This window comes from Phlebotomus argentipes, unplaced genomic scaffold, assembly GCF_947086385.1.
Source record: "Phlebotomus argentipes unplaced genomic scaffold, Phlebotomus argentipes genome assembly contig_5, whole genome shotgun sequence".
In the NCBI taxonomy this organism is placed as follows: Eukaryota; Metazoa; Arthropoda; class Insecta; order Diptera; family Psychodidae; genus Phlebotomus; species Phlebotomus argentipes.
Window position 1 is genome coordinate 3,960,693 of NW_026776165.1, and position 27,911 is coordinate 3,988,603.

The 27,911-nt window shown below is 45.1% G+C and overlaps 6 protein-coding genes across 7 annotated transcripts; 5 read left to right on the top strand and 1 right to left on the bottom strand.

Annotated features, from left to right (window-relative positions):
- The first annotated feature begins 306 nt into the window (after positions 1 to 306).
- Positions 307 to 2,478, top strand: LOC132255679 (4-hydroxyphenylpyruvate dioxygenase). The gene is made up of 4 exons (XM_059751797.1): positions 307 to 405; positions 469 to 663; positions 1,358 to 2,233; positions 2,295 to 2,478. The coding sequence occupies exons 1-4, from the start codon at positions 403 to 405 to the stop codon at positions 2,367 to 2,369; spliced, it is 1,149 nt and encodes a 382-aa protein (XP_059607780.1). The 5' UTR covers positions 307 to 402; the 3' UTR covers positions 2,370 to 2,478.
- On the bottom strand, positions 2,397 to 3,298 carry LOC132255680 (uncharacterized). The gene is made up of 2 exons (XM_059751798.1): positions 3,120 to 3,298; positions 2,397 to 3,061 (listed from the first exon to the last, which is right to left on the bottom strand). Exons 1-2 carry the CDS (start codon positions 3,220 to 3,222, stop codon positions 2,397 to 2,399), a joined length of 768 nt encoding a protein of 255 aa, XP_059607781.1. The 5' UTR covers positions 3,223 to 3,298.
- A 90-nt stretch (positions 3,299 to 3,388) lies between these two features.
- LOC132255681 (uncharacterized) lies at positions 3,389 to 3,885 on the top strand. The gene is made up of 2 exons (XM_059751799.1): positions 3,389 to 3,601; positions 3,660 to 3,885. The coding sequence occupies exons 1-2, from the start codon at positions 3,389 to 3,391 to the stop codon at positions 3,825 to 3,827; spliced, it is 381 nt and encodes a 126-aa protein (XP_059607782.1). The 3' UTR covers positions 3,828 to 3,885.
- Positions 3,886 to 3,923: 38 nt separating this feature from the next.
- LOC132265943 (formin-like protein) lies at positions 3,924 to 18,699 on the top strand. Of its 2 annotated transcripts, none has more exons than XM_059766745.1 (10): positions 3,924 to 4,526; positions 9,629 to 9,712; positions 13,208 to 13,294; positions 13,372 to 13,977; positions 14,072 to 14,884; positions 15,160 to 15,370; positions 15,510 to 15,802; positions 15,880 to 16,434; positions 16,532 to 16,679; positions 17,825 to 18,699. In XM_059766745.1, exons 1-10 carry the CDS (start codon positions 4,350 to 4,352, stop codon positions 18,052 to 18,054), a joined length of 3,204 nt encoding a protein of 1,067 aa, XP_059622728.1. In that variant the 5' UTR covers positions 3,924 to 4,349; the 3' UTR covers positions 18,055 to 18,699. The 2 variants fall into 2 exon arrangements, with proteins under 2 accessions (XP_059622728.1, XP_059622727.1); XM_059766744.1 differs by having other exon boundaries at positions 16,532 to 16,654; positions 17,842 to 18,699.
- Positions 18,700 to 18,717: 18 nt separating this feature from the next.
- LOC132266155 (dynein regulatory complex protein 8) lies at positions 18,718 to 19,458 on the top strand. Its single transcript, XM_059767006.1, has 3 exons — positions 18,718 to 18,775; positions 18,844 to 18,957; positions 19,115 to 19,458. Exons 1-3 carry the CDS (start codon positions 18,718 to 18,720, stop codon positions 19,456 to 19,458), a joined length of 516 nt encoding a protein of 171 aa, XP_059622989.1.
- A 139-nt stretch (positions 19,459 to 19,597) lies between these two features.
- Positions 19,598 to 26,681, top strand: LOC132266082 (cyclin-dependent kinase 12). The gene is made up of 7 exons (XM_059766919.1): positions 19,598 to 19,903; positions 20,205 to 21,153; positions 21,505 to 22,136; positions 22,204 to 22,809; positions 22,872 to 23,260; positions 23,795 to 24,268; positions 25,514 to 26,681. Exons 2-7 carry the CDS (start codon positions 20,265 to 20,267, stop codon positions 25,599 to 25,601), a joined length of 3,078 nt encoding a protein of 1,025 aa, XP_059622902.1. The 5' UTR covers positions 19,598 to 19,903; positions 20,205 to 20,264; the 3' UTR covers positions 25,602 to 26,681.
- Positions 26,682 to 27,911: the final 1,230 nt, after the last annotated feature.

Here is a 27,911-nt window from a genome sequence, read left to right on the forward strand (position 1 = left end):
CACACTCAGAGACAAACAAGAATTTGTTTATCCCATTTAAATGACGCTTGATCATGTCTTTTGCACGTGTCGGTGCATTTTTGGCCTCATCTTGGCCCAATTTCCACAGGATTTCCACGAAAAATTTCCATTGCGCGCTCCAATTGACTTTCCCGCCAAATATCTCGAGGGGTTAATCAGTCCAGCACCGGAGGAACTTTGCATATGTTCAGCCGTGACGTGTAGAAGTCATTTCCGCGGCTGATTTATTGACACAATGCGACACAAACTCGTTTAATCTCCCCAGTCCAGAGACTATAAAAGCCACTCTTCTTCGCAGAACGACTCATAGTTTGTTCTAGACACTCAAAAAGTGTACATTGCCAGTTTTTGTGAGGTTAAAGTGAGGTTTTGTTTGTGAGAATGGTAAGTTTGACGGTTTATCTGGCCAATTTTGCGCGTCTCGCGCTAACGCACGTTCCGTTGCAGACCACGTACACAGACAAGGGACCCCAACCCGATGGCGGGCGCTTCCTGTGCTTCGATCACATCACTTTCTGGGTGGGAAATGCCAAGCAGGCCGCCAGCTACTATGTCACTCGCATGGGATTCGAGCCTCTGGCCTACCAGGGTCTCGAGACCAACTGCAGGAAAGTCGTGAAGCACGCCGTGAAGCAGAATAAAGTGAGTGCGCCATCAGTAGATTTACTAAAGTGTTGAGAACTAGTTTCCCATGAACTTTCGGCACGTATAAATGCTTGTTTTTCTCAGCTTCGACACTTCTGTGAATGTCATAGGCAATCTTGAAGTCAATCCTTGAGTCAATCTTATTTTATAGATTGTTTTGCTTATGTTTTGTGGAGGAAATATCGCTGAAAATTTCGAATTCGTCGTAGAAAATCGTTAGTTTTTGTAGAAATAAGTTGAAAACAGTGTTTTTTTTGCCTTGTCTGAATTTTTGCCCATTTTAATAGTTGTTCTTGCGATAATTATTTCACGATTGTTTCTTTCGCAACTTGTCATGACTTTTCTTGACTTCATTGAGTCTCTCTCTAGAAGTCTAGACATAATTTTCATGCACAAAAAGTAAATTATAGCTTTTAAATTGGAATTTTCCGTGGAAATTTTGATCTAGTGATAAAAAGCGTTGGTTCAGGTTATAAAAATGTAAGAAAAATGTTCTTTTCCGAATCTTTACTGCTGTGATAAGTTCTGTGCAAAAACTCGGCTTTTTCCTGTCTTTTTCACGTTCTAACATTGGTTGTTTATCGCACACTTTCTTGCCTCGGTTGACAAACCCCTCGGGGCTATTTGAATAGTAACCGCTCTGCAGTCGGTGGGAGTTGTAACTGAATGTGGATCTTTTTTAATTGTGCAGATAGTTTTTGTATTCGTTTCCGCGTACGAGCCCGGCGACACGGAGTTCGGCGATCATCTGGTGAAGCACGGCGACGGCACGAAGGACATCGCCTTCGAGGTGGACGACCTGAGCGTGATTGTGGCCAGGGCGAAGCAGCGCGGCGCCACGCTGGTGAAGGACATCTGGGAGGAGCGGGATGAGCACGGCACGGTGCGCTTCGCCGTGGTGCAGACGTTCGGCGACACTACGCACACCTTCGTGGAGCGCACGAACTACCGCGGCGTCTTCCTGCCCGGCTTCAAGGCGCCGATGGAGGGCGAGGATCCGCTGGTGAAGCTGCTGCCGCGCGTGGGACTGAACTTCATCGATCACACAGTGGGCAATCAGCCCGATTTGCAGATGGAGAGCGTGGCGGCGTGGTACGAGAAGACGCTCATGTTCCATCGCTTCTGGTCCGTGGACGACTCGCAGATCCACACGGACTACTCGGCGCTGCGCTCCATCGTGATGACCAACTACGAGGAGACCGTGAAGATTCCCATCAACGAGCCGGCGAACGGGAAGCGCAAGTCGCAGATTCAGGAGTACGTGGACTACTACGGCGGCGCGGGCATTCAGCACATCGCCCTCAACACGGACGACATCATCACGGCCATCAGGAATCTGAGGGCGCGCGGCATGAACTTCCTCACCATCCCGGACTCCTACTATGACATCCTGAAGAAGCGCCTGCAGACGAGCAAGGTGAAGGTGAAGGAGGACCTCAAGGTGCTGCAGGAGCTGCAGATCCTCATCGACTACGACGAGGACGGCTACTTGCTGCAGATCTTCACCAAGAACATGCAGGATCGCCCCACAGTCTTCCTCGAGGTGATCCAGAGAAACAACCACAACGTGAGTCTCCATTGTCTCTATATTCCCCATCACCTTTTCAGTACATTTCAATCCCTTTCAGGGCTTCGGAGCCGGCAACTTCAAGTCCCTCTTTGAGGCCATCGAGTTGGATCAGGCCAAGCGGGGCAATTTGTAAGACAGTCAATAAATTCATTTCAACACGTTACTCACGCTTTCTGCCGCGCCTCGCCAGCCGATCGTTCGGTGACGCTTCCTGGGTGGGCTGCGTGGGTGGGAAGCCGAGATTCCAGAAGTCCTCCGGCGTGTGGAATGACCTCACGGCTGGCTCGTCCACGAAGAACGTGTCTTCCGGATGGATTTCCGTGTTCTCCAGCTGAAGGCGCGATTTTGGGGGTGTGTCTTTGTTTCTCTTCACCAACGGTTCACTCAACTCCTCGCAGAATGTCTCATCTTTGTCCACACCTTTGAAGTTGAGTCGCGTTTGCTTGAACTTGGGCGTCCGGAAGGTTTCATTATTGCTCGAGAACCACTTGGAAGACGTCTTGGTAGCAGATTTCTGTCGCTGTGGCAGTTTTTCAGGTAGTGTCAGGTCTTCCGTCAAGAAGTTGTCCTTTCGCGGAGACAGTGGCAATCGCTGTTTATCCTTCTTGTTCTTCCGGCCCATGTTTTCCTTGCCCAACTCTGGAGTGTTCGCGAGAAAGGCATTGTCCCAGGAGTTTCCGCCGGCAGAGCTTTCCTCCTCATCTTCTGGGAATATCGGCGGAGTTTGTGGCATGGAGTCGGTCTTCCGGCGTGTCTTCAGGATGTCCATTTCAATCTTCAGCAGCTCATTTTCCCGGGAAACTCGCTCGTACTTGTTTTTCATTTCTGTGGAAGAGAATGAAGGTCAGACTGCGCTTATTCGCGTCTTTGTTGCGATTCTCACCAATGTGGTGCATCTTTATGCTCTCCAAGAGGTGCAGAAAGCACTCAGTCTCATTGGAAAAGCGGAAATTTCCTTCGTTTATCTGGCAAATGGCACAAACCATGGCTTTTTCTTGGCGGAAAATTACACAAGAGTATGGAAAATGTGAGGTTATGGCACGATTGACAAAAATTTGCTATAAAAAATATCCCGTTGTTTACCAGAAGACACAATTGTGTTTTTCTCTGGTTTTCTCGTGAAAACAGAGTGGAAAGTGTGGAAAAGTCATCATGAATCGATCATTTCACTTTGATAGGCAGAGACAGGGACAAGGAGACAACGGACAGTCGCCTTATGGCGATTTCAACAGGAGTCAGGGCAGCGATCAGGGATTCAGAGGCTTCCAAGGCAGGAACAGATTTCGGCAATCCTTCCCACAACATCCCTACAGACAGCAGTTCTCTCCACACTCGCCCCAAAGTCACAGAGGAAGGAACAACCAAGTATTTCGCAGTGAAATGTGCATTGTTTCATAGAATAACGATTTTTTCTTATTTGCAGCCTTTTTGGGGAAAGCGGGAAATTCCCATCAGCGACTACTTCCATCCGTCAATGCTGGAAGATCCATGGGCGGATCTCCTGGACAAGGAGGTGAGCAAAGAGACGCAAGAGAGCCAGGAAGAAGTCCAGGAAGCTGAAGCAGCTGAAGATCCTGTTGAGAAAGACTGATTAGATTGTGTCTCGGCTAATAAATATCCTCCGACAGAGGCGCTGCTGTTGGCCTCTTCGCGAAGTCGATTCGCTGGTATTTTCGTGTCCAGTTGCATTGCGGCAGTCAAAGCGTGAGGTTCTTGAGCGTGTGAACAAGTTTGTGCGCCTCTCCTGTCCATGTAAGAGCCCATATCTCCCCCTCTTTTGGTCCAAAAGTGCCCCCGGAGGTGTCTCAGTGTACTTCCCAGTGCGCAGCGCCCGCGGCCGTTGGCAGAGTGTGCAGAAATTCGCGCGCGCCGACCTGTTGATACGTCTCGCCATTGTGGGCGTCCATTGGGCGCTTCCTGAGCGGGCCGCAGGACAAATGGGGGCCCGAGAGTGCCCAATTGTGATCGGATTAGTGCTGTGCTGTGCCGCCAATTGACGCCCGCCGCCGCGGAACTGTGCCAGTGGCGTAGACTTGGGGCGGCTGTGATGGAGCAGCGCGAACAAAGGCGTTCATGAGTCATCGCGCGACGTGAGAGTGAATTTGGCAACGCGATGGGCATTTCAGCGTCCCGGACGGCCGAGCCCGAGGCCACCACCATCCAGCGGGACGAGATCAGCTACATGAAGCACCACCACAACAGCCACCACATCCGACAGCCCAGCGTCCGGCGCAGCTGCCAGCCGATGCCGGATCGCAACGAGCTGGAGAGGAGATTCACCAAAGTTCTGGTGAGTCCCGCGAGTCATTGCTCCACAGATGCTCTTGTGGCGCGGCGAGAGGCAGCGGCGCCTCGCGGCGGCGGAGATTCTCCCGCTGACCGTGTTTATTGCCCAAAACTTCACATAAAAACAAACTCCAAATCTGTAGTTTTTTCTCGCTTCATTTATTGAAATTTAGTGAAAGTGAGCGAGACAGGGAACTGTTGTCAAGGTCATTATGAAGGGTAGGAAGAGACCTAGGTCGGGGAATTTAGTTCAGATCTTAAACACAATATTTGTGCTTTACGACTTTCCTATGGAAGTCTTGTAGTCTGTCGTAAGACATTCTATTTAATGTTTAATGACTAACAAGTTTAAATATGTTCAGAGTGTACTTCTTTGTGTTTTGTGCAGAAATTCATGGTAATCTTTGAATTTCTACACAAAAAACTATGTTAAGGGTGTGAAATGTGAGATTGTCCTAAGTAATTCCCATGGATTCTCCTAAGACAGAGGCAAACACTCGTCCCAATCATACTAGAACGCGTCCTTTCTAATACGATTCCAATATCTGTGGTGCATTTGTGGTGAAGAGCGTCGAGTTGCAGCTCAACATGAAGTACAATTCGAATTTTTAAGTGGGTGTTTGTCGCACTCGGATTCTTGCTCTTCCACTTCTTTCCCTCACATTCTTCGTGCGGCATTCTGCCGTGGCCAGACACCATGATTTCTCCGAGAATGCTCCGATGGGCGTCGCTCTGAGGATTGCGCCTGGAAGAGAGAGAGAGGAAAAAAGACAAGCGAGAAACCCTGAGAGATGATCTTTCTAGGCGCATGTGGCCAGAAATTGGCAAAAGATCTGATAATGATCAGTTGGTGAGGAGCAGAGAAGATTCGTTGGCTGCAGAGAGTGAGAGAGGAGAGTTTTTTTCCTGATAAATATTTAAGGCGACGCGATAACAGTCGGTTGAGCTTGAGAAATTTTTACGATTTGATGGTTTTTGAGCACTTCACGGAGAGACTCACTAAGTTTTGATAAGTGTAACAGTAGTTTTGGCGGATGGTTTAATGGCATGTGTGTATATTTTTCGTTTCTTAAAACTTCCGTTGCAATTGTTGTTCTTTTTTTTGGCAAAAGACTTTTGCATTTGACGAGATGATCGCTGAGAAGCTCATTTTTTTCACGCGGTGGTGAAAAAGAAATGCGCTTGTTTTGTTGTTTGCTCATGTCTTTTGCTTGACATTTACAATGTGAATTTCTCATTGACATTGTGTGGCGTTTTTAAGGGGGAGGGGGAAATGTAAAAAGTGAAAAATATTTATTGTAACTTTAGATTGTTATTCAATGTTGAAAGACAAAAAAAAGTGAGGAAAATAAGCAAAGACGCAAGAAAGTGCAGAGGTTTTCGGATGAACGATGCCTTAAAGGCTCTGAATCAAACACTGGAGATATGACGCAATGTCTGGCAATTGATTGTGTTTTGTGTTTGTTGTATTTATAGAGAAAAAGGCTGTGATGTCGTGCATTTCAGCGAATTTCCTCATGCTCAACTGATGGTATTGAATTTTGAATAAAACAATCTGAGAAAAATGGTGTCTCAATTGTTGGCGATTTTTTCCGGGAATTTTTCTCCCCTCTTTTCTCTTTACACATTGAAGGATTGCTTGAGGCGTAAGAAAAAAAAGGGGTGTGCAAGTGTCTCGCCTTTTAATTATCCAAATGTGGGTTTTCTCACCACACACAAATTTCCATATGGTGACAGAGAAAAATCGGAGGGATAAGTAAGAGGAGTTCACTCGAAATTATGTAAATAAGGCATGAAAATAATTCTCCGGGCTGACGCCTATATGGGCATCTTTTTACGCGCTCTCGCTTCCTTCCAATAATCCATCTTGTGTGTGAGTGTATTTCTAGACTGCGCTCACAAATGTGCGTCGTGAGGAAGAGTGTGCGCGACAGAGCAATGCATTGAGATGCATTTTGAGGAAAAAGGGAGACTTTTCATGTGCGCACAGCGCTTGTCTAATAACCAGTTTTCTTGGGTGGTGTTTTGTGATCAATCGGTTTGGTGCCACTTTTGCTGCTGCATTCTTGCACTGCGCCATTCAAAAACTGTGTTCAACAGCATTGAATTTAGCATGGAAAAGCAATGATTTTTCGCTGAATTGAAAAGATTAAAGAATTTAGTGTTTTTACACAATTTTTTAGATAATTTCACACTTCGTTTGCAGAATATTATTTTAAAGGAAAATTTATCTTGAATTCCAAATGTTTGACTTTCAATATTATCATTTTGAGCTCTTCAGCCGAGAATTCTTCGTTGTACTTTTCGATCGCAGTGGTACAGAATATCTTTCTCTCTTGTGTGTAAGAAGCTGAGACGATAGTTTGTGGGCAAGATATTGGAGTGAGACTGAAGAGGAGGGATGAGAAGTATTGAAATTCATGCTGTCGATTGAAATGGTTGCTGAAGGACTGAAGGAAGTTTCTGGGAGTGTCGCGCAAGCGATCAGAAAGACGATTTTCTGTACACGATAGATAGAGAGAGACTGCTTGAGAAAGTGTGTGATGTAATTTTACAGTCATCCTTGAGTTGAATGACGGAATAAAAACACACATTGGAAGTTTTGCTAATGAGTGCATGGCAAATTGTTGTATCGACAGAAAATGTGGTCTAGACAATGAACCGAGGCGAGAGAGTCTTTCGATTGTGCTGATGCGATGCCTCAAGTTGTCTTGTGCTGAAGTGCATTATCACTTATCCATTTCCGTCTTCAATTAATCATGCCATTTATCACCGTTGGCTTCGGTCAGAGGGGTTTAGCGCAAATCTATCACTCACTTCTTCCTTTCTTCTCTCTTTCACACACTTGAGAAATTGACAATGATGACGATTATTCTATTTATTTCTCCAGACTGGCGTCACCATTCGTAGGAATTCATTCATTCGCATCGGAGGGAAAAGTTCAAGGGGTTGCAAATTAATTTTCCGATGCGCTGTCAAATCGTCTCTCGTCGATGACAAATTGCTTACCTGCGCGCCATTCTTTTTTTCCCTCTTTCATGTCCAATAAAAGTGAAATGTGCGATCTTTATCTCTCTCTTTCGGGCCTTTTTGGGGCATTTGTCAAAAACTGTATCTGTTTTTGTCAAAGTGGATTTCCCTTTCGTAATTGCACTCTAATGCACTGCAATTTGCTCCATTCATTGTCGAACTTTTCCATGGAAGTCTGCTGTGTATTTCTCAATATTTAGTGCCTTAATGGCTTTTTAGCGACCATTCTTGATTTGTTTTTCTGCTTATTTGTCAAAGTTGTTTTTTCCACATCGCTGAGACTGTTGCAAATACATTTTTAACACCAGATTTACCAGTATTTTGATAAAGACTAGATATAAATTTAAATTCTTTAAATATTATTTAAATTCTTATCTTAATGATCGAATTGAGAATGTTGAGGATCAAAATGGTTCTTTTCTCTCAAGTTTGAGCGGTAGATGAAGTGTTAAGAGCGCCAACAACCAGTTGCCGTATCAATAATTGACACTTCCAGTGTAATTGACAAAGAGAATTGAGAGTGAAATTGAATCTGATGGCCGTTCCATATCGAAGATCACCCTTCTTGAGAGAGAGAGATCAAATTATGAATTCAGCGAGAAAAGTGCGTTGTTTGCTTGCGGAGAGCAAATTGCTTGTTGTGCGCGTGTAATTGAAAAGGAAAACGCAGTTAATTGGCGGCCCAACAGCATGGAAAGTCTTCTTGACACTGGCGTGAGGATCAGCAGAAGGTGTGAAGGAGTTCAACTGCCTCTGGAGATGGCAATTGGTCAACATTTGATTTAACAATTGACAGGGAGTTGCAGAAGGCAATATTTGATTGTCGCATTGTCACGGGTTGTTGGTCAATGGGGAAAAAAACATGTGTTGCGCTTTGGGAAGAGAAGCAGCATTCTATCACGTTTCAGCATTTCTTCCGTCTTTCACCGTCATGCGTTCTGGGGACTGTTCTATACAAGTTTCACACTCTCACATTGGTTTGTTTAAATGCATTTCCTTTTCCGGTGACCCAAAATTTCAATACTATTTACTCTCGACAACTCCTGACCATTGTTTGTGCTGGTGAAAGAGAGAGAGAGAATTTTGTATTGGCATTCCATTCTGAAGCACACAAACAAATACAGAACATTTTTTCCCATTTTGTGGCCTTTCTTCCTTCTCCCAAAAATAGATCTAATTGAATGCAATTGAGCAGTAATTTTCCAATAGATGCTGGTATTTTTCTCTACATAAACACACATACTTTTCATGACCTCAATTTATGTGTAAGGCAGGCGCGCGGTGTATTTTTTTTCCTTTTCCAATTTGCTAAATGGACTTCTTTCTCAGCTCCATGGAGACGAAGTGATAATATTTGCATGTGCGCCGGGATTTGCCAATTAAATAGAAAGGGCAGAGCGCGGAATTCTAACGCTACATGACGATGTGGGATTTGGCTTAACAAAGAGCGACTTTGTATTCATGCCCGATGGCAGCCGCCACAAAAGTGATAATGCTGTTGATGTTGGCCTATCAAACTGTATTTTCTATTTCAACTACCCTCCAGTGCTGCACAGTCTATTTAAAGTGATGCCATGTGAGATGGTGCGACAATCATTGCCATCGTGCTCGCATGAAAAATCGCTTTGGTTTAATTTGTGGTGAGATTTTTAATGTGTGCGCGAGATTTGTGTTTGTAATGTTCGATGCTGTTTCATAGTTTGACAGGGTGTTGAAGAAAATTACATATTCTAGCTAAAAATCTTTGTATTTTAATGGGAATAAAGAGAGAGAGAGAAAATCTGCTCAAACAAGTCTCAAATATTCCTAGAAAAAATGGGCTTTAATTGAATGTCATCACATTGTTTGGAATGAAGAGAATTTCATTCATAATTTCACCAATTAATCATAGCAGCTGTATCTTGTCTCATTGATAATAATCCACTGTGACAATACAGCTTATCAAATGCTTAAATGATAAGCGGTTGATTACCCTGTGGAGTAAATCAGTCGCTTTGTTTCCCACATAATTCCACCTTAAGTGGACAAAATGAGCTGACAATTGAGGCTAATAAATTTGCTACTCTTTAATTGCAGGCATCAATGGATTTACCACCGGACAAGGCGAAATTGCTGAAGAATTATGACGATGAGAAGAAATGGGACATAATATGTGATCAGGTAATTAATCCAATTTTCTCATGAACACACTGAGCCAGAGTGGAGGGAGAAAAAGAGTAGAAAAAGACAAAACCAGCGTGCTCTTGTGAATATTATGCTGATTAATTAAGTTGTCGGCGAAGTGTTGTGGCTGGTGAAAGAATGGAAAAAGTGAGGGAGAGAAGAAGGCGAAAAAAAAGGTTCAATGAGCTTAAATTTGTTGCTTCATGATCATGAGATTAGGAAGAGAGACGCAGAATAGTTGATGAAGAATTCTTTTTCATTCGCTGGGCGAGTTTTTTTTTGTGTGTTGTGAGAACACAAGCAAATACAAATGAATACAGCTGAGGAGTTATGAAGAGATTTGCCATGAATATAATGGGTATCAATAATTAATTGTCCAAATGACATCATTTCCCCGAAACGCTCATTGAACACGTCGAGTAAAAGCACACCCGAATAATAATCATAAATAACACTGTGATTCTCTTCGTCTTGTCTTCGGTGGTTTCTTCCGCTTTTGCCCACATCCATTGGAATGATATTCCACTGACTGGATTGCGTTGTTGAGACTTTCCATAAACGCAGTGATTTTGCGCGGGGGAAGATGAGGAAAAAAAATCACATGAATCATCCATGGGAGTTTAACATTTGCAGCATTTGAGTGAAGAGAGTGAGGAAAATTAGCAATTGTGGGAGAGATATTGACAGTGGCGTAGTGAAGATTAAGTAATATTCAGCTATTTGGAGTGCAATTTGACGAAGAAGTCGATGGAAAAGCGATAGGAGAATGTTAGCTAAGATCCTGGGCATTTTCCTTCATTAAGAAACAGTCAACAATTAGTGGAATGGCATGAAAATTTCCCTTCATTTTAACGCTTGCAACTTCCAGTGGACAAAATTGTTCCCCTGCTGAGGCTTTGTGGCAGTAAATTCATCGCAATTTTTCATGAATTGCTCCATGTGAAGATTAAGTGATGGCGAGTTGTGCTCGTAAATGTCTGTGCGAAGGCTTATCGTTCAGTAACCTTCAAATGTTATGCAAATTAGTTGCGAGAGTGGCAGAAAGAGCGTTAATCTTCATGGCATAAGATATTGTGCGTAGAAGATTTGTCCGATATTCATTACGAAATCACTTTTCACTGGGTAAAATACACTTGAGTGCGCGCACTCTAAAAGGGAGGCTGCGGGGAGTGCTGAAGGGGCGACTGAAAGTGCCAAAGGTTCCGGCAGTCAAGTCAATTGACTTCAATTCAAGAGGCAACTTTGTGCTTTGCGAGCGTGACACAGAAAATGTGTGTGTGTGCTGTATATAAATGTAGTACAAGAGCGTAATTTCAGGGAACGCACAGAGTGAAAAGACTGTGAGAGAGTGGAATTTGATTATATTTATTAACAAATTGACTGAACATGAGATGTTAACGCATGAATTTCGCTGTTTATCTCTTATCTCGCTGCATATTGTAATATAATTTTTATTTCCGCTCCAGTCGTCCTTCAATCGCTTTTATTTTATGATCAGTTTATGTGTGTCTCTTGTGAAAAGAAAAGAAAAAAAAAGATAGCGAAAAAATGTTTCGTGACTCAGAAAGAGTGGAGGAAAAAGGCATTTGTTGTGCATGTTAACACGGAGAACTGTGCAATGTTCTACACATTTGTATAAATATAGTCAGTGACGGATTTTTGGCAAATTCCAGAAAGACACTCCAAGTCAAGTGCTTGATTAGGATTCATGAGTCATTGCATGATTTATCGTGTGTGATAGATTTTCTGAATGAATACCAACTCCAAAAGCCATAGAATGTGAGTGCAAGACAGAGAATTAAAGCGCTTAAAATGAACATAATGTGCAGTAAATTGTTAGATTCTTCTTTAGGTGGATACATAGATTCTACTAGATTTAAGTCAAAAGCACCTGTGTCAGTGAGACTCTTGCAATTTGGTGCTGCACATTTGTTAGGACATATAAGATATGAGAGATTAAAGACAAAAGAAAATCCACCGTCAAAAGAGCCAATTTTGAATGTGAGATTCAAGTCAGGAATCATGAAATCCAGCAATTCCTTGGCGAATTTCTGTTGTAAAAGACTACCAAATGTGATATTGGCAGGATTTTGTCGACTTCCCACAACGAGTCCATAATCGTGTATTTTAACGTTTTTCGTTGTGTTGTCACGCCAAATTCGACAATCACTCACGGCAATAAAGTCGTCACTTTGCTTTATCACTTGAACATTGCGATAGTCAATGAATCTATTGCCCATAATTTCATTGTAAAAGGAAAAATCATCGCACCATGTAATATTACTTTCACAGAATTGATTGTATTCAGTGAGATCTGACACTATTTCAACACTGTCGTTTTGTGTCACCACAGAAAATGTCCAGCAAGAAATGTGTGCGAAGAGTAGTGATATAAAGATGCTCTGTTCGCGATATAAAGGATAGCCGAAGAATACTGGATACCACGTTTGAGATGTATTTGTGTGCTTAATTCCATGAACTTCCGAACAATTCCATGCGGAAATTGAGGATGATGCGAGAAGTAGACAACAGAGAATTGCAATTGAATGCATTTTACTTGAATGGTTCATCTAGAACTGACTTAAGAAATCAAATTTAGAGGCTAAGGAAAGTTTAATGTTGCTCAGTTTGACCCTGATGAGCTGAAATGTTGACGACATCACTAATGAGGCGCTTTGCGTTCTGCAATTGATTTGTTAATGCTTGGATTACTGATTGAACTTCCAGTGACAATTTGAATTTCTTGCTCAGCGATAAGTAAAGCGGAGATTCTAAGAAGCCCCGCCCATTCTCAAGCTCCGCCCAATTGCATGTGCAATTGTGCATTGTCGCAATTAAAGTACCTTTGCTTTAAGGCACGAAAACAGTTTTGCTGTGTGATTTGAATGTCAAGGCTTGATATCAGTGATAATTCGCGGTAATAAAGAGTGCATTAAGAGTTACACAATAAATCTCTAATAGTTCTTTTGCAACTGACAATAAAATGTCTATGATAATAATTTGGGCAAACACATGGCTTGTTTCTCACAATTAACTATAAAGAATATCAATTGCGAAAAGCATTAAGAATGGCTGCTAAGGCACTGATGAGTTCCTGATCCTGAATTATTGATGAGTTTGTGTCATTGATTGTTGGACACATTTTCCTGTGATTTGTAAGTTCTATAATGCTTTAGGAATGGTCATTAGAGTGAATTTCTCAATAGATGCGTGTCATTAATGATGTTGTCGCCACTTGTGAGGGTGGAAATGGGCAAATTGTCTGTCAATTGGGCGGGGTTTGTGAGTGGGCGTGGCTTATTGTGCTCTCTCTTTGCCTGAGTTGCTTGTCTGGTGAGTGAAGAGAAATGCCAGACCTTGAGAGTGATTTTCTCTCTATGTAATCTTTTCCCGCATAAAAATCAAACAATGATTTATCATGTTTTCTCTGTGTGTTTACATAATATTTGCGTTTACTCATCGTTTTGTGCTTCTCATGCTCTCTTCTCACAGGAAATGGTTCACGCGAAAGATCCACCGTCGCACTATTTGACAAAATTGAGGACATATTTGGATCCAAAGGCCTCACGGAGTCATCGAGTAAGTGAGAAGGAGGAGTAGAGAAAGTGTGTGTGTGTGTGTGGCGAAGTTCTCACGGATGAATTTCTACATTGCAGAAGCGGAAGATCGTGGGTGAGTCAACGTCGACGCAAGTGCTGCGGGACTTGGAGATATCCTTGCGGACGAATCACATTGAGTGGGTGAAGGAGTTTCTGGATGAGGAGAATCAGGGCCTGGACGCGCTGATTGACTATCTCAGCTTCAGGCTGTCGATGATGCGCCACGAGCAGAGGATCCAAGAGGCGCGCATTGAGAGTGAGGAGCGACTGGACGCAACGGTGAACCTCTCGTCGTCCAATGCGACGGGGAGCAATGAACTGTCGTCGCCCACATGTGTGCGCCCGAATGGCATCAGGCCGGGCCTGGGTGAGCTGATAGACAGTCCCAGTGTGAAGAGGCGCTCCAGGCACATCGCGAAGCTGAACATGGGCGCCTCGACGGACGACATTCACGTGTGCATCATGTGCTTGAGGGCGATCATGAACAACAAGTATGGCTTCAATATGGTGATTCAGCACCGCGAGGCGATCAACTGCATCGCCCTGAGTCTCATCCACAAGTCGCTGCGCACGAAGGCGCTGGTGCTGGAGCTGCTGGCGGCGATTTGCTTAGTCAAGGGTGGTCACGAGATTATCTTGTCGGCTTTCAACAATTTCAAAGAGGTGAAGAGCATTTTGGGCATTTTTCCTCTCTTTCGTGATTCTTGTTGACATTCAAATTAACTTTCCCCTCTTTTCTCTGTGCGCGCCGTTGTAGATCTGCCATGAGACGAAGCGCTTCCAGACGCTGATGGAGTACTTCATCAACTATGAGTTGTTCAACATCGACTTCATGGTTGCGTGCATGCAATTTGTAAATATTGTTGTACATTCGGTGGAGGACATGAACTACCGCGTGCACCTGCAGTATGAATTCACTGCTCTGGGCCTGGATGGGTATCTGGAGAAGCTGCGTCTCACGGAGTCTGAGGAGCTGCATGTGCAGATCTCGGCGTATCTGGACAATGTGTTCGACGTGGCGGCGCTGATGGAGGACAGCGAGACGAAGACGGCGGCGCTGGAGCGCGTGCAGGAGCTGGAGGATGATCTGGGCAGGGCGATGGATCGTGTGGCGGAGACGGAGAGGGAGTTCATGTACAAACTGGCGGAGCTGGAGTCGGAGCTGACGAGGGTGCGCAGTGAGTGCGATGAGATGCAGCAGAAGGCGCGCCAGACGGACGAGGAGGTGTCGACGCTGCGGAAGGTGCTGAAGCAGCGCGAGGAGGAGTCGCTGATCATTCAGAAGATGGCACAGCAGACGCCACAGGAAGTCGCCCAAGCGCCGCCAATTCCACCACCGCCGCCCAGCACTGCTCTCGCTCCGCCACCCCCGCCAATTGCTCCGCCCTGTCCGCCACCACCGCCGAATAGCGCTCGCAATGTCAGCCGGGCGTCACCCTTCATTCCCATCCCGCCGCCGCCGATTGCCGGTCAGATGCAAGCGCCGGACGGCGCAATGACCATCAAGCGGAAGGTGCAGACGAAGTACAAGCTACCGACGCTCAATTGGGTGGCGCTGAAACCAAATCAGGTGAGGAACGTTTTAAGACGATATTAAACTCAAATCTTCTAAAAAAAAAGTGTGATTTTGAGCTCAATATTATGATAAGTGAGCAAAAAGTACTTTTTCTCATCGGAAAGATTGATAAACATTGGAATTTTGCTGCTTCCAAGAAGTCCAGATTGTGTTTTTCTTCGAATTACGCCTTCTTCTGTAGTAAAATAAGAAGTATTTTGAGTCACAAGTTGCTTGATGGACTCTCGGCTAGCTTCCTGATTCTAATGCCCGGGAGTGGTTTTTTGCAGGTGAGAGGGACCATTTTCAATGACTTGGACGACGAGCGACTGTACAAGCAGATCAACTTCGTGGAGTTTGAGGAGAGGTTCAAGATTGGCCACGGCGGAGGCTTTGCCAATGGCAATTCTGAGCTCGATGGCCTCACGTCGTTCCCCAGCAAGCGATTCAAGAAGCCGGAGAATGTGTCCGTTCTGGAGCACACGCGCCTGAGAAATATCGGTGAGTGTGAGAGAGAATGCAAGTGCAAAATTTCAATTTCCGCAATTCCCGCCAATTTACAATCAAGGTTTTCACTTTTTCCCACTCGCGATGCGTGTTAACAAATGGTTTGGTTTTTTTTTTGCACAATGTTTTGCAGCAATTTCACGGCGAAAGCTCGAGATGCCCGCTGAAATGGTGATCCGGGCGATAAACAATCTGGATCTGAAGCAACTGTCGCTGGAGAATGTGGAGATTCTGCAGAAGATGGTGCCGACGGAGCAGGAGGTGAAGGCGTACAAGGAGTACATGAGTGAGCGCAAGGATCTGAATTTGCTCACGGATGAGGACAAGTTCATGATGCAATTGGCCAAAGTGGAGAGAATATCGTCGAAATTGTCCATCATGAACTACATTGGCAACTTCTTTGACAGCATTCACTTGATCAGTCCGGTGAGTTTTTGCACTTTGCTCTGTTCGAATGTGGCGTGGAAGGCAGTGAAATAAACCTCTCGTTGACTTGCTTGCAGCAAATCTATGCGATCATCAATGGTTCGAGTTCGGTGAAGAGCTCGAAGAAGCTGAAGGCGGTTCTGGAGATCATTCTGGCCTTTGGCAATTACATGAACAGCAGCAAGCGCGGTCCGGCGTACGGATTCAAGCTGCAGAGTCTCGACACGCTGCTGGACACGAAGTCGACGGACAAGCGGACGTGTTTGCTGCACTTCATCGTGGCCACGATGAGACAGTCGTTTCCGGATCTGCTGAGCTTCGACGCGGAGCTGTTCTGCATCGACAAGGCGGCGCAGGTGTCGCTGGAGAATGTGGTGACGGACGTGCACGAGCTGGAGAAGGGCATGGAGGCGGTGAGGAAGGAGGCGGAGCTGCGCGGAAAGGGTCCGCACAATCACGTGCTCAGGGACTTCCTCAACAACTCGGAGGAGAAGCTGAAGAAGATCAAGATCGACTCGAAGAGCGCCCAGGAGAGCTTCAAGGAGTGCGTGGAGTTCTTCGGCGAGTCATCGCGGAGTACAGACGCCAATACATTCTTCTCGTTGCTCGTGCGCTTTGTCAGAGCATTCAAGGTCAGTGTTTCTTGTTGATCTGAATTCAGGACACTCTATTCTTGAGTGTGTTTACTTGGTGTAAATCACACTGTTTCTTCCTCCGTCTTTGCGACAGACGGCAGATCAGGAGAACGAGCAACGCCGGCGACTGGAGCAGGCGGCCGCGCTGGCGGCCACGAAGAGGGAGAACGAGGAAGTTGTGCTGCGCAACAAGATCAACAATCAGAAGAAGCAACAGGTACGACCCGAAATACGCCTTTCACGCTCCTCTAATTTTCTGCACAGCATAACGCTAGAGTCGTAGCATGTGTTAAAATCTCGTGGCGTAACTCCTTTTGTCACCTCCTGTTGGTTGAAGTCACGCTCATTTTAGATGGCTTTCGGTATCCTTCATGTCACTCAGAATATGAGCATTTTGTTAATTGTAAATAGGTCTTAATTGTACTATAGAGATTGATAATTTCATCGCAATATCATCGATATAAACTTGACAAGGTGGAAGAGAGAGAGAGAGAGAAAAAAAGAGAGCAGAAATCTCTATTTTATTTCTACAGCAATTTCATTGCTTTTTATCGTTTTTATCTCTGTTGCTATTATTTCTTGGTCTTACGTAAATAATAGAGAAACAATCTTCATGACAAGTTCCACACATTTTACTGTTTTATTGCAATGTTTCCTTTGTGGCTAATTTGGTGTTAGTTGACAAATTATTTCACACGATTTTTTTCTTTTCCTTCGTTCTTAATGGGGTTAGAATAGTTTGTGTTGACTTTATTGGCATTCCCATCAATGTTGTTGTTGTTGTTGTTTTTTAATGATTTCGCAAGGCTTCTTCTCATCTCGCCTCCCATAAAATTCACTGAAGTAGTTAAATGCAAACGACAAAGAAAGGCTCAATTCAACTTAAGGCTAAAATCGAGGTGAAAAATCGCTTGAGAATCTATTGGAATTGAAGTGTTTTGAATCAGTTTTTGCTATTTCTGTAAAAATTACTTCCTTAAAAAAAAAAAGAATTTTAGGAATTGCAGCATTAAATTTTAAATTCTTCCTAAAAATACGCGGCAGAAAAGCTTTTATCTAGACATAGAAATGTAATGAAATTTGGCAATTTGTGTCTTTGAAACAGTCGTTTCTTAAGTATATTGAGATTATTTTCAGTAATCTTCGGTCTTTCCTTGATTTTTCCAACCAATTTTTTTGCTTCAAAACATTCGTCAAACTCCAAGAAAGACTATATTTTGAGGCGCTTTTGCAGGCGCTCAAAGTTGAATTGAGCCTTAAAATCCCACTTCCATCTTCATGTCTTTCTGTTCCTTCCTCTGCACTCTGATCGCATTCGCGGGAGTGCTTCTGGGTGGGAAGAAGAAGAAGCTTGCGCTTGAGCAGTTGGCCGGCGTTGCCTGATGAGTCTCTCGAACTGAACAGGAGGCGGTAATTAATGAGTTGAAGAGTAAGACAAATGCCGTGCGCGAGAAGAAGCTGCTGCAGCAGGACGAGGTGTACAATGGCGCGCTGGAGGACATCCTGCTGGGCCTCAAGAGCGAGCCGTACCGGCGCGCGGACGCCGTGCGGCGCAGCCAGCGGCGCCGCATCGACAGCCACCGTCTGTCGCGCACCATGGAGGAGATGGACCTGTGATCCAACGAACGCGGGGCCTTTTTGGGGGGGGGGGTGACAAAAAGACAAAGTGAGAAAACCTCTTTGATATTTCCCTCTTGTGTGTATTTTTTATATTAAACAATCTACATAATATATTTATTATATAAATTTTTATACGCAATTTACAACAGAAAAGAGAGAAAGAAAGAAACGGAATCATGCAAAAGCGCACCTATTGAACCATGACAAGAAGTGTTTTTGACTTTTACACACACACACAAACACACAATATATTTACTGTTTAGCGATAAGGCAGAAAACATGTAATTACATCGCTTTACGTAGGTTTTTATTTTCTTCTTCTTCATAGTTCATAAGATCTGGGCATAGTTTTAACATTTGGGTATAAAAGCAGTGAGAAAGCGCGGGGAAGTTAGCGAAGAAAAAAACAATGATTGTGATAAAGATGAGCTAAAAAGAAGGACAGTAAATATGAAAGGGAAACTCAGCATTCGCATAATTTTACACACTTTACTCGCCCTGAATTTCTCACGAGCAGCGCAATTTTGATCGCAGAAGAGGAGGAGAAGAAGAAGTGGGGAAAAGAATAGAATAGACTGGTGCTTTATAAGATGACATATTGCAGTGAATAAAATATTGCTGGAATATCGATCAAATGGCGTGTTTGAATATGTTTGGTCGATGGGAAGAATAATCAGTTCACAAGCGCAGAAGGCCATGGAAGAAGCTGACATTCCGGGTAATTTGCAGCTGTTTCTCTCTTCCCACACTTTGCTAATGATTTGGCGCGCATTTTCCATTTTCCAGTGAACATCACCAATGATCTGGAGAGGAAGATCGCCGATGCGTTCCTCATTTTCGACCACCACGGCAGCAAAGTCGTCGATGTGAGGGAAATTGGCACAATTCTCAGGTTTCTGGGTGAGTAAAATGGAAAATGAGGCGTTCAAGGGGAAGAAATTGTGGCCAGAAGTCTCTAAAAGTGTTGAGTTGGTTCAGTTCTTGTTCAGCACTTTCAAATTGCTTCAATTTTGGCGCGCAAAAGTGTCCTGAAATCCCGCCAAAAATTCCTTCTCAGGCTGCGTTCCAACGGAGAATGAAATCAACGAAATCATCTCCGCCACGGAGTTTGAGGACTCCAATGGCACTGTGCACCTGGCCAAGTTCCTGCCGCACGTCCATCAGCTGCTGCTGGAGCGCAAAATGGAGCCGGCGGCGCCCGAGAGGCTCCTGAAGGCCTTCCAGATCCTCGATCCGGACGGCAAGGGCTTCATTCCGCGCGACTTCCTCGCCAAACTGATGATGGAGGAGGGCGAGCCCTTCAGCCAGGACGAACTGGACGAGATGATGGCCATCGCCGTGGACGCGCAGACCAGCAAGATTCCCTATGAATTGTACATTAATCAATTGATGGTGGAATAGAGAGATTTGAACATGCTTTCCCACTAGATGACTCTGCCGATTGCATCGCGCGCGGAAATGCTATTCGCCGCGCGTGGCGCTCGCGTGGCTTTCCTGTTCGCAGCGCCACTGGGCGTCTGACCACGGAAGCGATCAATGCTAAAGAGATTTTCTTTCATGGCGGAGCCTCGCGATGATGAAATTAAATGGGATTTAATGGGACTCGCATCAAGGAGGAACGCTGAATTTGAATGCCCGCAGCCCCACTGAGAGGATACGCGAACTGAGGCGTGCTGGAGAAGCTGAGCAGCGCGAGGATAGCTGAGAAAATAGCGCAGAAGTTGTTGATTGGAAACAAGTTGACTCTCTTGGAGGAAAATTGACTGAGAAAATTCGTGTGTGGTGAAAATGTGAGGTGTTCTGGTGGTGCTGTAGGTGATTTGTGTGGATGTGCACTGGAAAATGGGTGAGTAGAGCCTTCCGTGCCACTTTGGTGGACACTTTTCCATCTTGCTGTGACGTCTCATGGGGGCTCCGCCAGTGTTGCTCGGTTTTCCACGCAAAACGCCCCCATTGCGTGGTAAACTGCAGTGAATTCCCGGACAGTGACGCGTCTTGGGGTGGTTGGAGTGGGATTTGCGTGGAAATTTGGGCTCTGAGTTGGGTTTTCTTGGGGAAATTCCTCTGTGATCGATCATAACCTCACTTCCCTTCGTCCGGGGGAATTTTCCAGAGAGTGTAGCTTTCGGATTCCTTGTGTGTTGCAGTTTCCCGCTAGAGTGCCTCCGCACAGCCCCACAATTCTGTGCTCGTCGCGGCAGTAGAGAATGGACAGAGAGCGCAGCATGAAGCACCAGAGGAAGAAGTCAAAGAAGAGTGGCAAGAAGTCCAGGAAGCGCCGACGCTCCAGAGACGGCACGCCGGAGGAGAAGAATGGCAACAGTCCGTCCGCCGTCACGGCGAACGTCTCGCGGATTGTGGAGTACTCGGATGTGAGCTCTGAGGATTTCTCGGCGCCGGAGGCGGGCGAGATCCAGTCGGAGTCCGAGGGCGAGGCGTTCGGTTATGGCCAGGCGAACAGCAAGCCCTTCCTCTCGTACAAGCGCGAGGTGGTGCTGAAGCCGGCGCTGTCGCACCTCCCGGAGACGACGCGGCGCGTGATCATCGGCTCGCCGATCGGCTCCTCGTCCACGTCGTCCATATCGCGTCCGTCGAAGCGCTCGCCGGAAGCCTTCGGCAAGATCCAGTGCGTCGTGTCGTCACCGACGCTGGCGGCGGAGTTCGAGGACGACGAGCGGCCGCGGAAGCGCTCGAAGAAGGACAAGAAGCACAAGAAGTCGAAGAAGGTGAAGAAGAGGAAAAAGCACGCGCGCCACAAATCCGTGAGCAGCGTGGAGAGCATCTCGGAGAATGACTCGGTGCTGGACGTGGACAGCCTCACGCCGCCGCCGAGGGTGGCCGAGGAGGAGCCGCCGGCCAAGACGCCGCCGGTGGTGCGCGAGGCCAGCCCCATTTCGCCCTCCACGCCGCCACTGCGCCCGGACAGCCGGCAGAGCGGCCACGCGGAGCGGAAGCGCGCAGAGACGCTCGCGGCTTCGCCGCACACGCCGCCGCTCAACACGCGGAAGTATCACAGCCCGGACGCCGAGGCGCCGCCCGCCAATCACCATCACAGCCACAAGAAGGCGGAGAGCAGCGAGGGCGCCAAGTCTCCGAGTGAGTACAGATCTTTGGGGCGTTCTTTGGGACTCATTTTACCTCTTTTTCACTTGGAATTTGTTGCAGAACATGAAGAAAATGTGGAATTTACTTTACACTGAAAGAAATTCGGGTCATAAAATCAAATATTCTCTTGGTTCTGCATCTTAAAATGACAGAAAAATAGTGTTGAAAAACACTTAAAAATTGTTGTAAGATTTTCAACTGATTTCATGGGAAAATTCTGTTCTGCTCGGTGTTGAATGATTTGTCGTTTATTGAACGCCTGGACGAAGAGGTCCGCTCGAGAGCAGGTGTTTCTGTTGGCAATGGCAACGCTGACGCTGTTTGTTGTCTCTTCCTGGCCAGATGATCATCATCACAGTCACTCGATGTACTCGTCGCCGTCGTCTCGGCGCTCCAGACACTCGGCGGTGCCGCGCGAGAGATCCAGTGATCGTGGTGAGTACAAGAGTCGCACGTCGTCGTCGGCGAGGAAGGAGAGAGATTGGGACAGGCGGCGAGACTCGCGCCGGCGGACGCCACGGCGATCGCCCAGGCGGTCTCCGCGGCGCTCTCCACGGCGCTCGCCGCGTCGTTCCGGCAGCTTGTCGCCCGCTCACCGGCGCAGATCGTCGTCGCGTGCGCGCAAGCGGCCGTACAGTCCGCCTGGGTCGCCGCCGCTGAAGACGTCGCGGCTGCACTCGAAGAGCCGCAGTCCGCGGATGATGTTCAGGGGCGGCTCGCCGCGCAAGTCCAAGGCGGCGAGTCCGATGCGCGAGGGCTCGAAGACGCCGCCGATCAGGAAGATCGATCTGAAGGAGAAGATCAGCGACACGAGTTTGTTTGCCGAGCTGGTGAAGGACAAGCACAAGCGCGAGAAGGCGCTGCAGGAGATTCTGGAGAGGAAGGAGGACGACGCGGCGCTGCAGGGCGACGAGGCGGCCGCCGAGGTGACGTCAAATGGCATCAGGGACAGCGGCAACAATAATCAAACTATAGTGAGTGTGAAGAGAGTGTTTGGGAGTCCTTTTGTCAGTGTTTCTCACTGTGTGTATCTCTTTGCAGGACATGGACATTGTGGACATTCCAATTCCAACGACACAGATGACTTCCAACCTGATTGAGATTCCGCTGGTGGGACAGACAAATCCGCTGCCCGCCCAGGATGCGAGCCGTGTGAACAATGTGCTGATGTCAGTGGAGAATAGTGACACGAAGGCGCGCACTTATGCGCCAAAGTCGAAGAGTCTCACGAAGCTGCCAATGCCGCCGGGTATGAATGTGTCGGAGTTGGCGGACACGAAGACGCCGAGTCCGCCGCGCAACGTGACGCCGCCGCCCCTGCCGCCGCTGCCGCCCAAGGCGCTGCTGAAGGCGACCAAGGCGGCCGCCAGTGTGACGACGTCGTCGGCGAAGAAGGGCGTTCTCACGCTCCCAATGCCGCCGATCGTGGTCGGCGGTGATGATTTCAGCGGCGACGACGACCAGACGCCGCCCAGGAGTCGTCTGGGGCGCCTGGACAAGAAGGTGCTGGCCATGGTGAAGCGGAAGCGTCCCAAGATTCTGCACAGAAGAGCGTCGCGCACCAACACGAGCGGCCGCGACTGGGGCGAGCGAAGTGTGGACGTGTTTGAAGTCATTGCGCAAATTGGCGAGGGGACTTACGGACAGGTGAGTTGTGGGGGCGCTTCTTGTGAACTTGTGTCTCTGAATATGTGCGTGTGTCGTCGCAGGTGTACAAGGCACGTGATAATCACAACAATGAGCTGGTGGCGTTGAAGAAAGTGCGCTTGGAGAATGAGAAGGAGGGCTTTCCCATCACGGCGGTGCGCGAGATTAAGATTCTGCGGCAGCTCAATCACAAGAACATTGTGAATTTGCGCGAAGTGGTGACTGACAAGCAGGATGCCTTAGAGTTTAGGAAGGACAAGGGATCATTCTATTTAGTATTTGAGTACATGGATCACGACCTGATGGGACTCCTGGAGTCTGGCATGGTGGAGTTCACGGAGGAGAACAATGCGAGTATTATGCGTCAATTGCTGGACGGATTGAATTATTGCCACAAGAAGAACTTCCTTCATCGTGACATCAAGTGTTCCAATATTCTCATGAATAACAAGTGAGTGTGATTTTGTCACTCTTTTTTCATTAAAATTTCCATGCTTTTGTAAATATTTTGGGAAACTTTCCAGCTAAAATGCCACTATTCAATAGTTACATGATGAGAGAATGTTTTGATATTGAGACAAAGAAGAGTTTTCACTGAATAATTCTCTATTTTGCTTAATAAGTTGTCAAAAGCAAAATCAGGAGTCAAAATTGTCGGAATTTCCCACAAAGTCTTTCATTAAACTGTTGATATTGTTCTCTTTTAGTTATTTTATATAACTTTCTAGTTGTTTTAATTGCTATTTATTGCAATATTAACTGAAATAATAGAAGAATTTAGTGATGAAGTGAAAATATTAAGTATCAAAAGATGTTTTTGAATAATTTCAGTGTTTATTCTCATACTCAAATGTATCAAAACTCTATTTAACAATTGTGCTAAAGACTCCCTAAAACGTTTCACCGTTGAAACGTCGAACATATGCGGCAGAGAATTCCTCGCCGTCGCTTGACTGACTGCATTTCGCACTGATTGTCTTTGCAGAGGTGAAGTGAAGCTGGCTGACTTTGGCCTGGCGCGCCTGTACAATGCCGAGGACCGCCAGCGTCCGTACACGAACAAGGTCATCACGCTGTGGTATCGACCGCCGGAGCTGTTGCTGGGCGAGGAGCGCTACGGGCCGTCGATAGACGTGTGGAGCTGCGGCTGCATTCTGGGCGAGTTGTTCCTCAAGAAGCCCCTGTTCCAGGCCAACGTGGAGGCGCTGCAGCTGGACCTGATATCACGCCTGTGCGGCACACCGACGCCCGCCGTGTGGCCGACCATCATCAATTTGCCGCTCTTTCACACGCTCAAACCAAAGAAGCAGCACAGGCGGCGGCTGCGCGAGGAGTTCATCTTCATGCCCGGCACGGCGCTGGATCTGCTCGACAGGATGCTGGAGTTGGATCCGGACAGGCGAATCACGGCCGAGGATGCGCTCAAGTCGGCGTGGCTGAAGAACTGCAATCCTGAACAGTGAGTATTAATATGAATTTCACTCAGTTAATTGAATATGTTGAAGCCACAAATCAAATTGTGGAGGAGATTTTGTGGGGATTCTTGAGAAGTTTTGATACTTTTGGAATTTGATGAAATGCCAGAGAAAATTTAATGAATTGTGAAACATGATTCACCATGCTTTGGTTTATTGATTTTAGAGAGATGAAGGAAGGAAAAAGAAGTGCATTAATGTTGTTATTGGAAAGGAATTAGCTGATAAATTCATCACAGAAGCTCACAATCTGTGATTAAGGTTCATATTGGACAGGAGAGTGTTGAGATAATTGGATTTATACACGGAACATTGGCTGAAAATGTAACATCTCAAGTCCTCTAAGTTGATAAATGTTTAACGACAGAACTTGTGAGGAAAGTATAAAGAGTGCAGAAGAAGAATGTTTTCTATGCAATTGTGTTGAGATTTCACGTCATAGTTTGACTGAATACTAAAGAAGTGGAAGCATTTGAAAGGCTAAAGTACGATTTAGAGCTCAAAGAGCGAAGTCAAGCATATATTCTTTTATGTTTCAATATAAAATCAATGGAAAAAAGGACTGTAAACTGTAGTTGAAGCTTCTGCTGTGCTGTGTTTGTCATCCTTTTTGAAAGGTGGACAAGATGTTCTTGAGAAATATGACAAAAGCATTGCTATTTGAGACAGGTAACAAAGTGCGTATCAATTAACAATCCGATTTGGCTTTGATTAGATAATGAGATATTTGCAATTATCGTACATTTTGGGGGGGTTGAAAATGTTTGAAATGTGTTGAAATTTAGTAGAAAAATGGTAAATTTGATTGGAAATCATTCATGTTTTGTGACTTTTCATACATGATATCAAACATCCAATTTACTGATCAAAATAATTTTCCATGGTTTAATTGATGATTAAAAGCGCAAATCGATTGAAATGGAGGAGAAATGAAGCATGGAATCAGATTTCTAAACGTCATTCTAATGTCTTTAGCATTGATTTGGCCAAATCTATTGGCTCTCAATTCACAATTGATGAACTGACTTCTGTTGGTAATCACTGTATTGTGGTGAAGGAGAGTTTTGTTGTTGGCATGAAAATCAATTTCTTTAGATGCGAATTAAATTGTATTCTCGGGGAATTTGCCGAGAATGTTGAGAGAGAGAAAGAGGGGGAGAAAGAAGTGGAGATTTTTGTGCTAATTGATGAGAATCATGATTCTAATGCTGTGCTTTATTTCTCTGCAGAATGCCAATACCGCAATTGCCCACCTGGCAGGACTGTCACGAGTTGTGGAGCAAGAAGAGGAGGAAACAACTGCGCGAGCAGCAATGAGATCACATCTGAGCGTCGCAAGGATTCTTTTCCCTGTTGTTGTTGTTGTTCGTTTCCGTGATAAGTGCACACATGCTCTGATGATGAGGTGAGAAGGATGTGCGATGATAGAGAAAGTGGCGCGCGAAGGACACACGGGCAAGAGAGTGTGTGTTTCTTTTGAAGAAATTAATTTATGAATTGTTCGTGAGTGAAGCGCAGGCAAAAAGGCGAAAATTGTGGCTAAAAAGACAGTTGTTGTGCTGATGATGGAATCACAGAAAGTGCATGAATCGACGAGTGAGTGTAGTTGGGAAGTTGGTGGAAATAGGGAAGAAGAAGAAGGGGTGGCGCTGAGGGTGAGTTTTGGTCGGAGTCATGTTTTGCGGGGGTTGCGGAAGGTGGAAAACAGCGTGCGTATGTAAATTGTGGGCCTTTTGTTATATACATTCAACCAATATTACAACAGCGCGCGAGAGACAGAGACACGATGAGTGGGAAATTGAGGAGATAGACAAGGAGGAGTAATAGAAGGTGTACATTAAATGGTAAATATAGTTCATTTTAGGCATATTAATACGTTTTCTGCATTATGTTTCTTTTATAATCTACTCTGTAAACACACACACACACACAACCACACCAAAATGTGAAATGTGTAGAATAGTTATGGATTTTCTTTGAACAAACTTACAAAAGAGAGTGAGAGAGAGAAAAATAAAAAAATGTGCGCTTTTTAAGAGAAATATTTCATATTGATTTACATCTCAGTGAAGGAAGAAAAATAAGCTGAGAAAGGACACATTTTCACTCAATATTCTCAAGTGAGAAAGACAGAGAGAGAGAGAGAGAGAGAGAGAGAGAGAGAGAGAGATGAACCAAATTATTGGATTTGTTGAATGTGTTTAGATAAGAAAACAACTACAAAAAAAAAGATTTTAATATCTTTTGAAACGCAATTCTGAGAATGAGAAGAAACGATGATGTTAAACGGATAAAAAAGTGACATTAATGTATGATGAGGGAGAAAATCACTAACAGAATCTAAAAAGTACAGATAATTTTATATAAATAAAGATGAAAAATTACTAAGAAAAAAAAGTATATATATATATATATATATAAATTTTAGCATTATTGAAAAGAAAGGAGAAGAAGAAGAAGGAAAACTAGAAATACAATTTTATGCAGAATTTGCGGGGGGAGAAATAGAGTTGAGTGGTGAAACAAAGTAAAAATTACAATGAGAGATAGAATAAAAGTCAGAAAGATATATAAAAGAAAGAAAAAAAGTGTGTCTTTAGCATTGCGCGATGATGATAAGCAGAGAAAAGTATGGCAAAAAAGTGTTTATTCACAGTGTTCTTCGCCTTTTTTCCACTCTCTGTGCTGCTCAACTTCTTTTTTCAATAATAGTGCAAAGCGAGAGGGAGAGAGAGAGAGAGAGAATAAAATGCTGAATACCGACAGAAGCACACGAAATGACGGCGAAGACGAGGAGGGAAAGCATTGGAATATGTTATTTACGTAATCGCCAGAGAAGTGTAAAACGGAACTTTTGCCTCTGAGAAGACATCAGCAATTTTCAAATAATATTAATTTATTTATTTATTAATTGCCACTGTTTTTCAGATGCCAGCAATTTGATTATGAAAAGGGAGAAACAGAGAGAGAGAGAGAGAAATCCACAAATCAGCATTATTTCGTATTTCTGCTGGAGAGATAAAAAAAAATGTTGTGTTTTCTGTTTAAATTCTTGCTCTTCTTTTTCTTGCTCGCCGAGCGAAATCCCTTAAATGGTTTTCATCGTTGTGGCGTTTGAGGTAATTCAATGTGCCAAACAAGATCAAATGGTTGTCTCAGAGGGTTCATCAGCTGAGAGAAGCCGTGACTGAGTTTTTCTTCTCACCGTCTTTGCACATCTTTGGAACTTTTCTGAGTATATTCAAATGATTGAGAAACGATTGAGACACATTTTGCAGGAATTTACATAGATTTTAGCCTTTAATCGAGATCACAATTGCTTTGAAGGTGAAAAACTTACCATTTTGAGGAGCTTCTTGATCGATTTTAGACTTGAAATCAGCATTTATGGGTTGATTTTTCAATTTAAGCTTATAATAAATTCTCTAAACATGAACATTGAGCTTCTTTACGCCGGTTAAGTTAAATGCTGGATTAAAATTGATGCAGCATTTAACTTGGCACGGCATAAAGAGGCTCATTGAATAGAAACTCCAGAGATTAATTACAAATTGAGATTTGGTGTACAAAAAGAAACACCTCAAGAAGTCTTGATTTTAATTTTCAGCATCTTCAAATTGATTAACC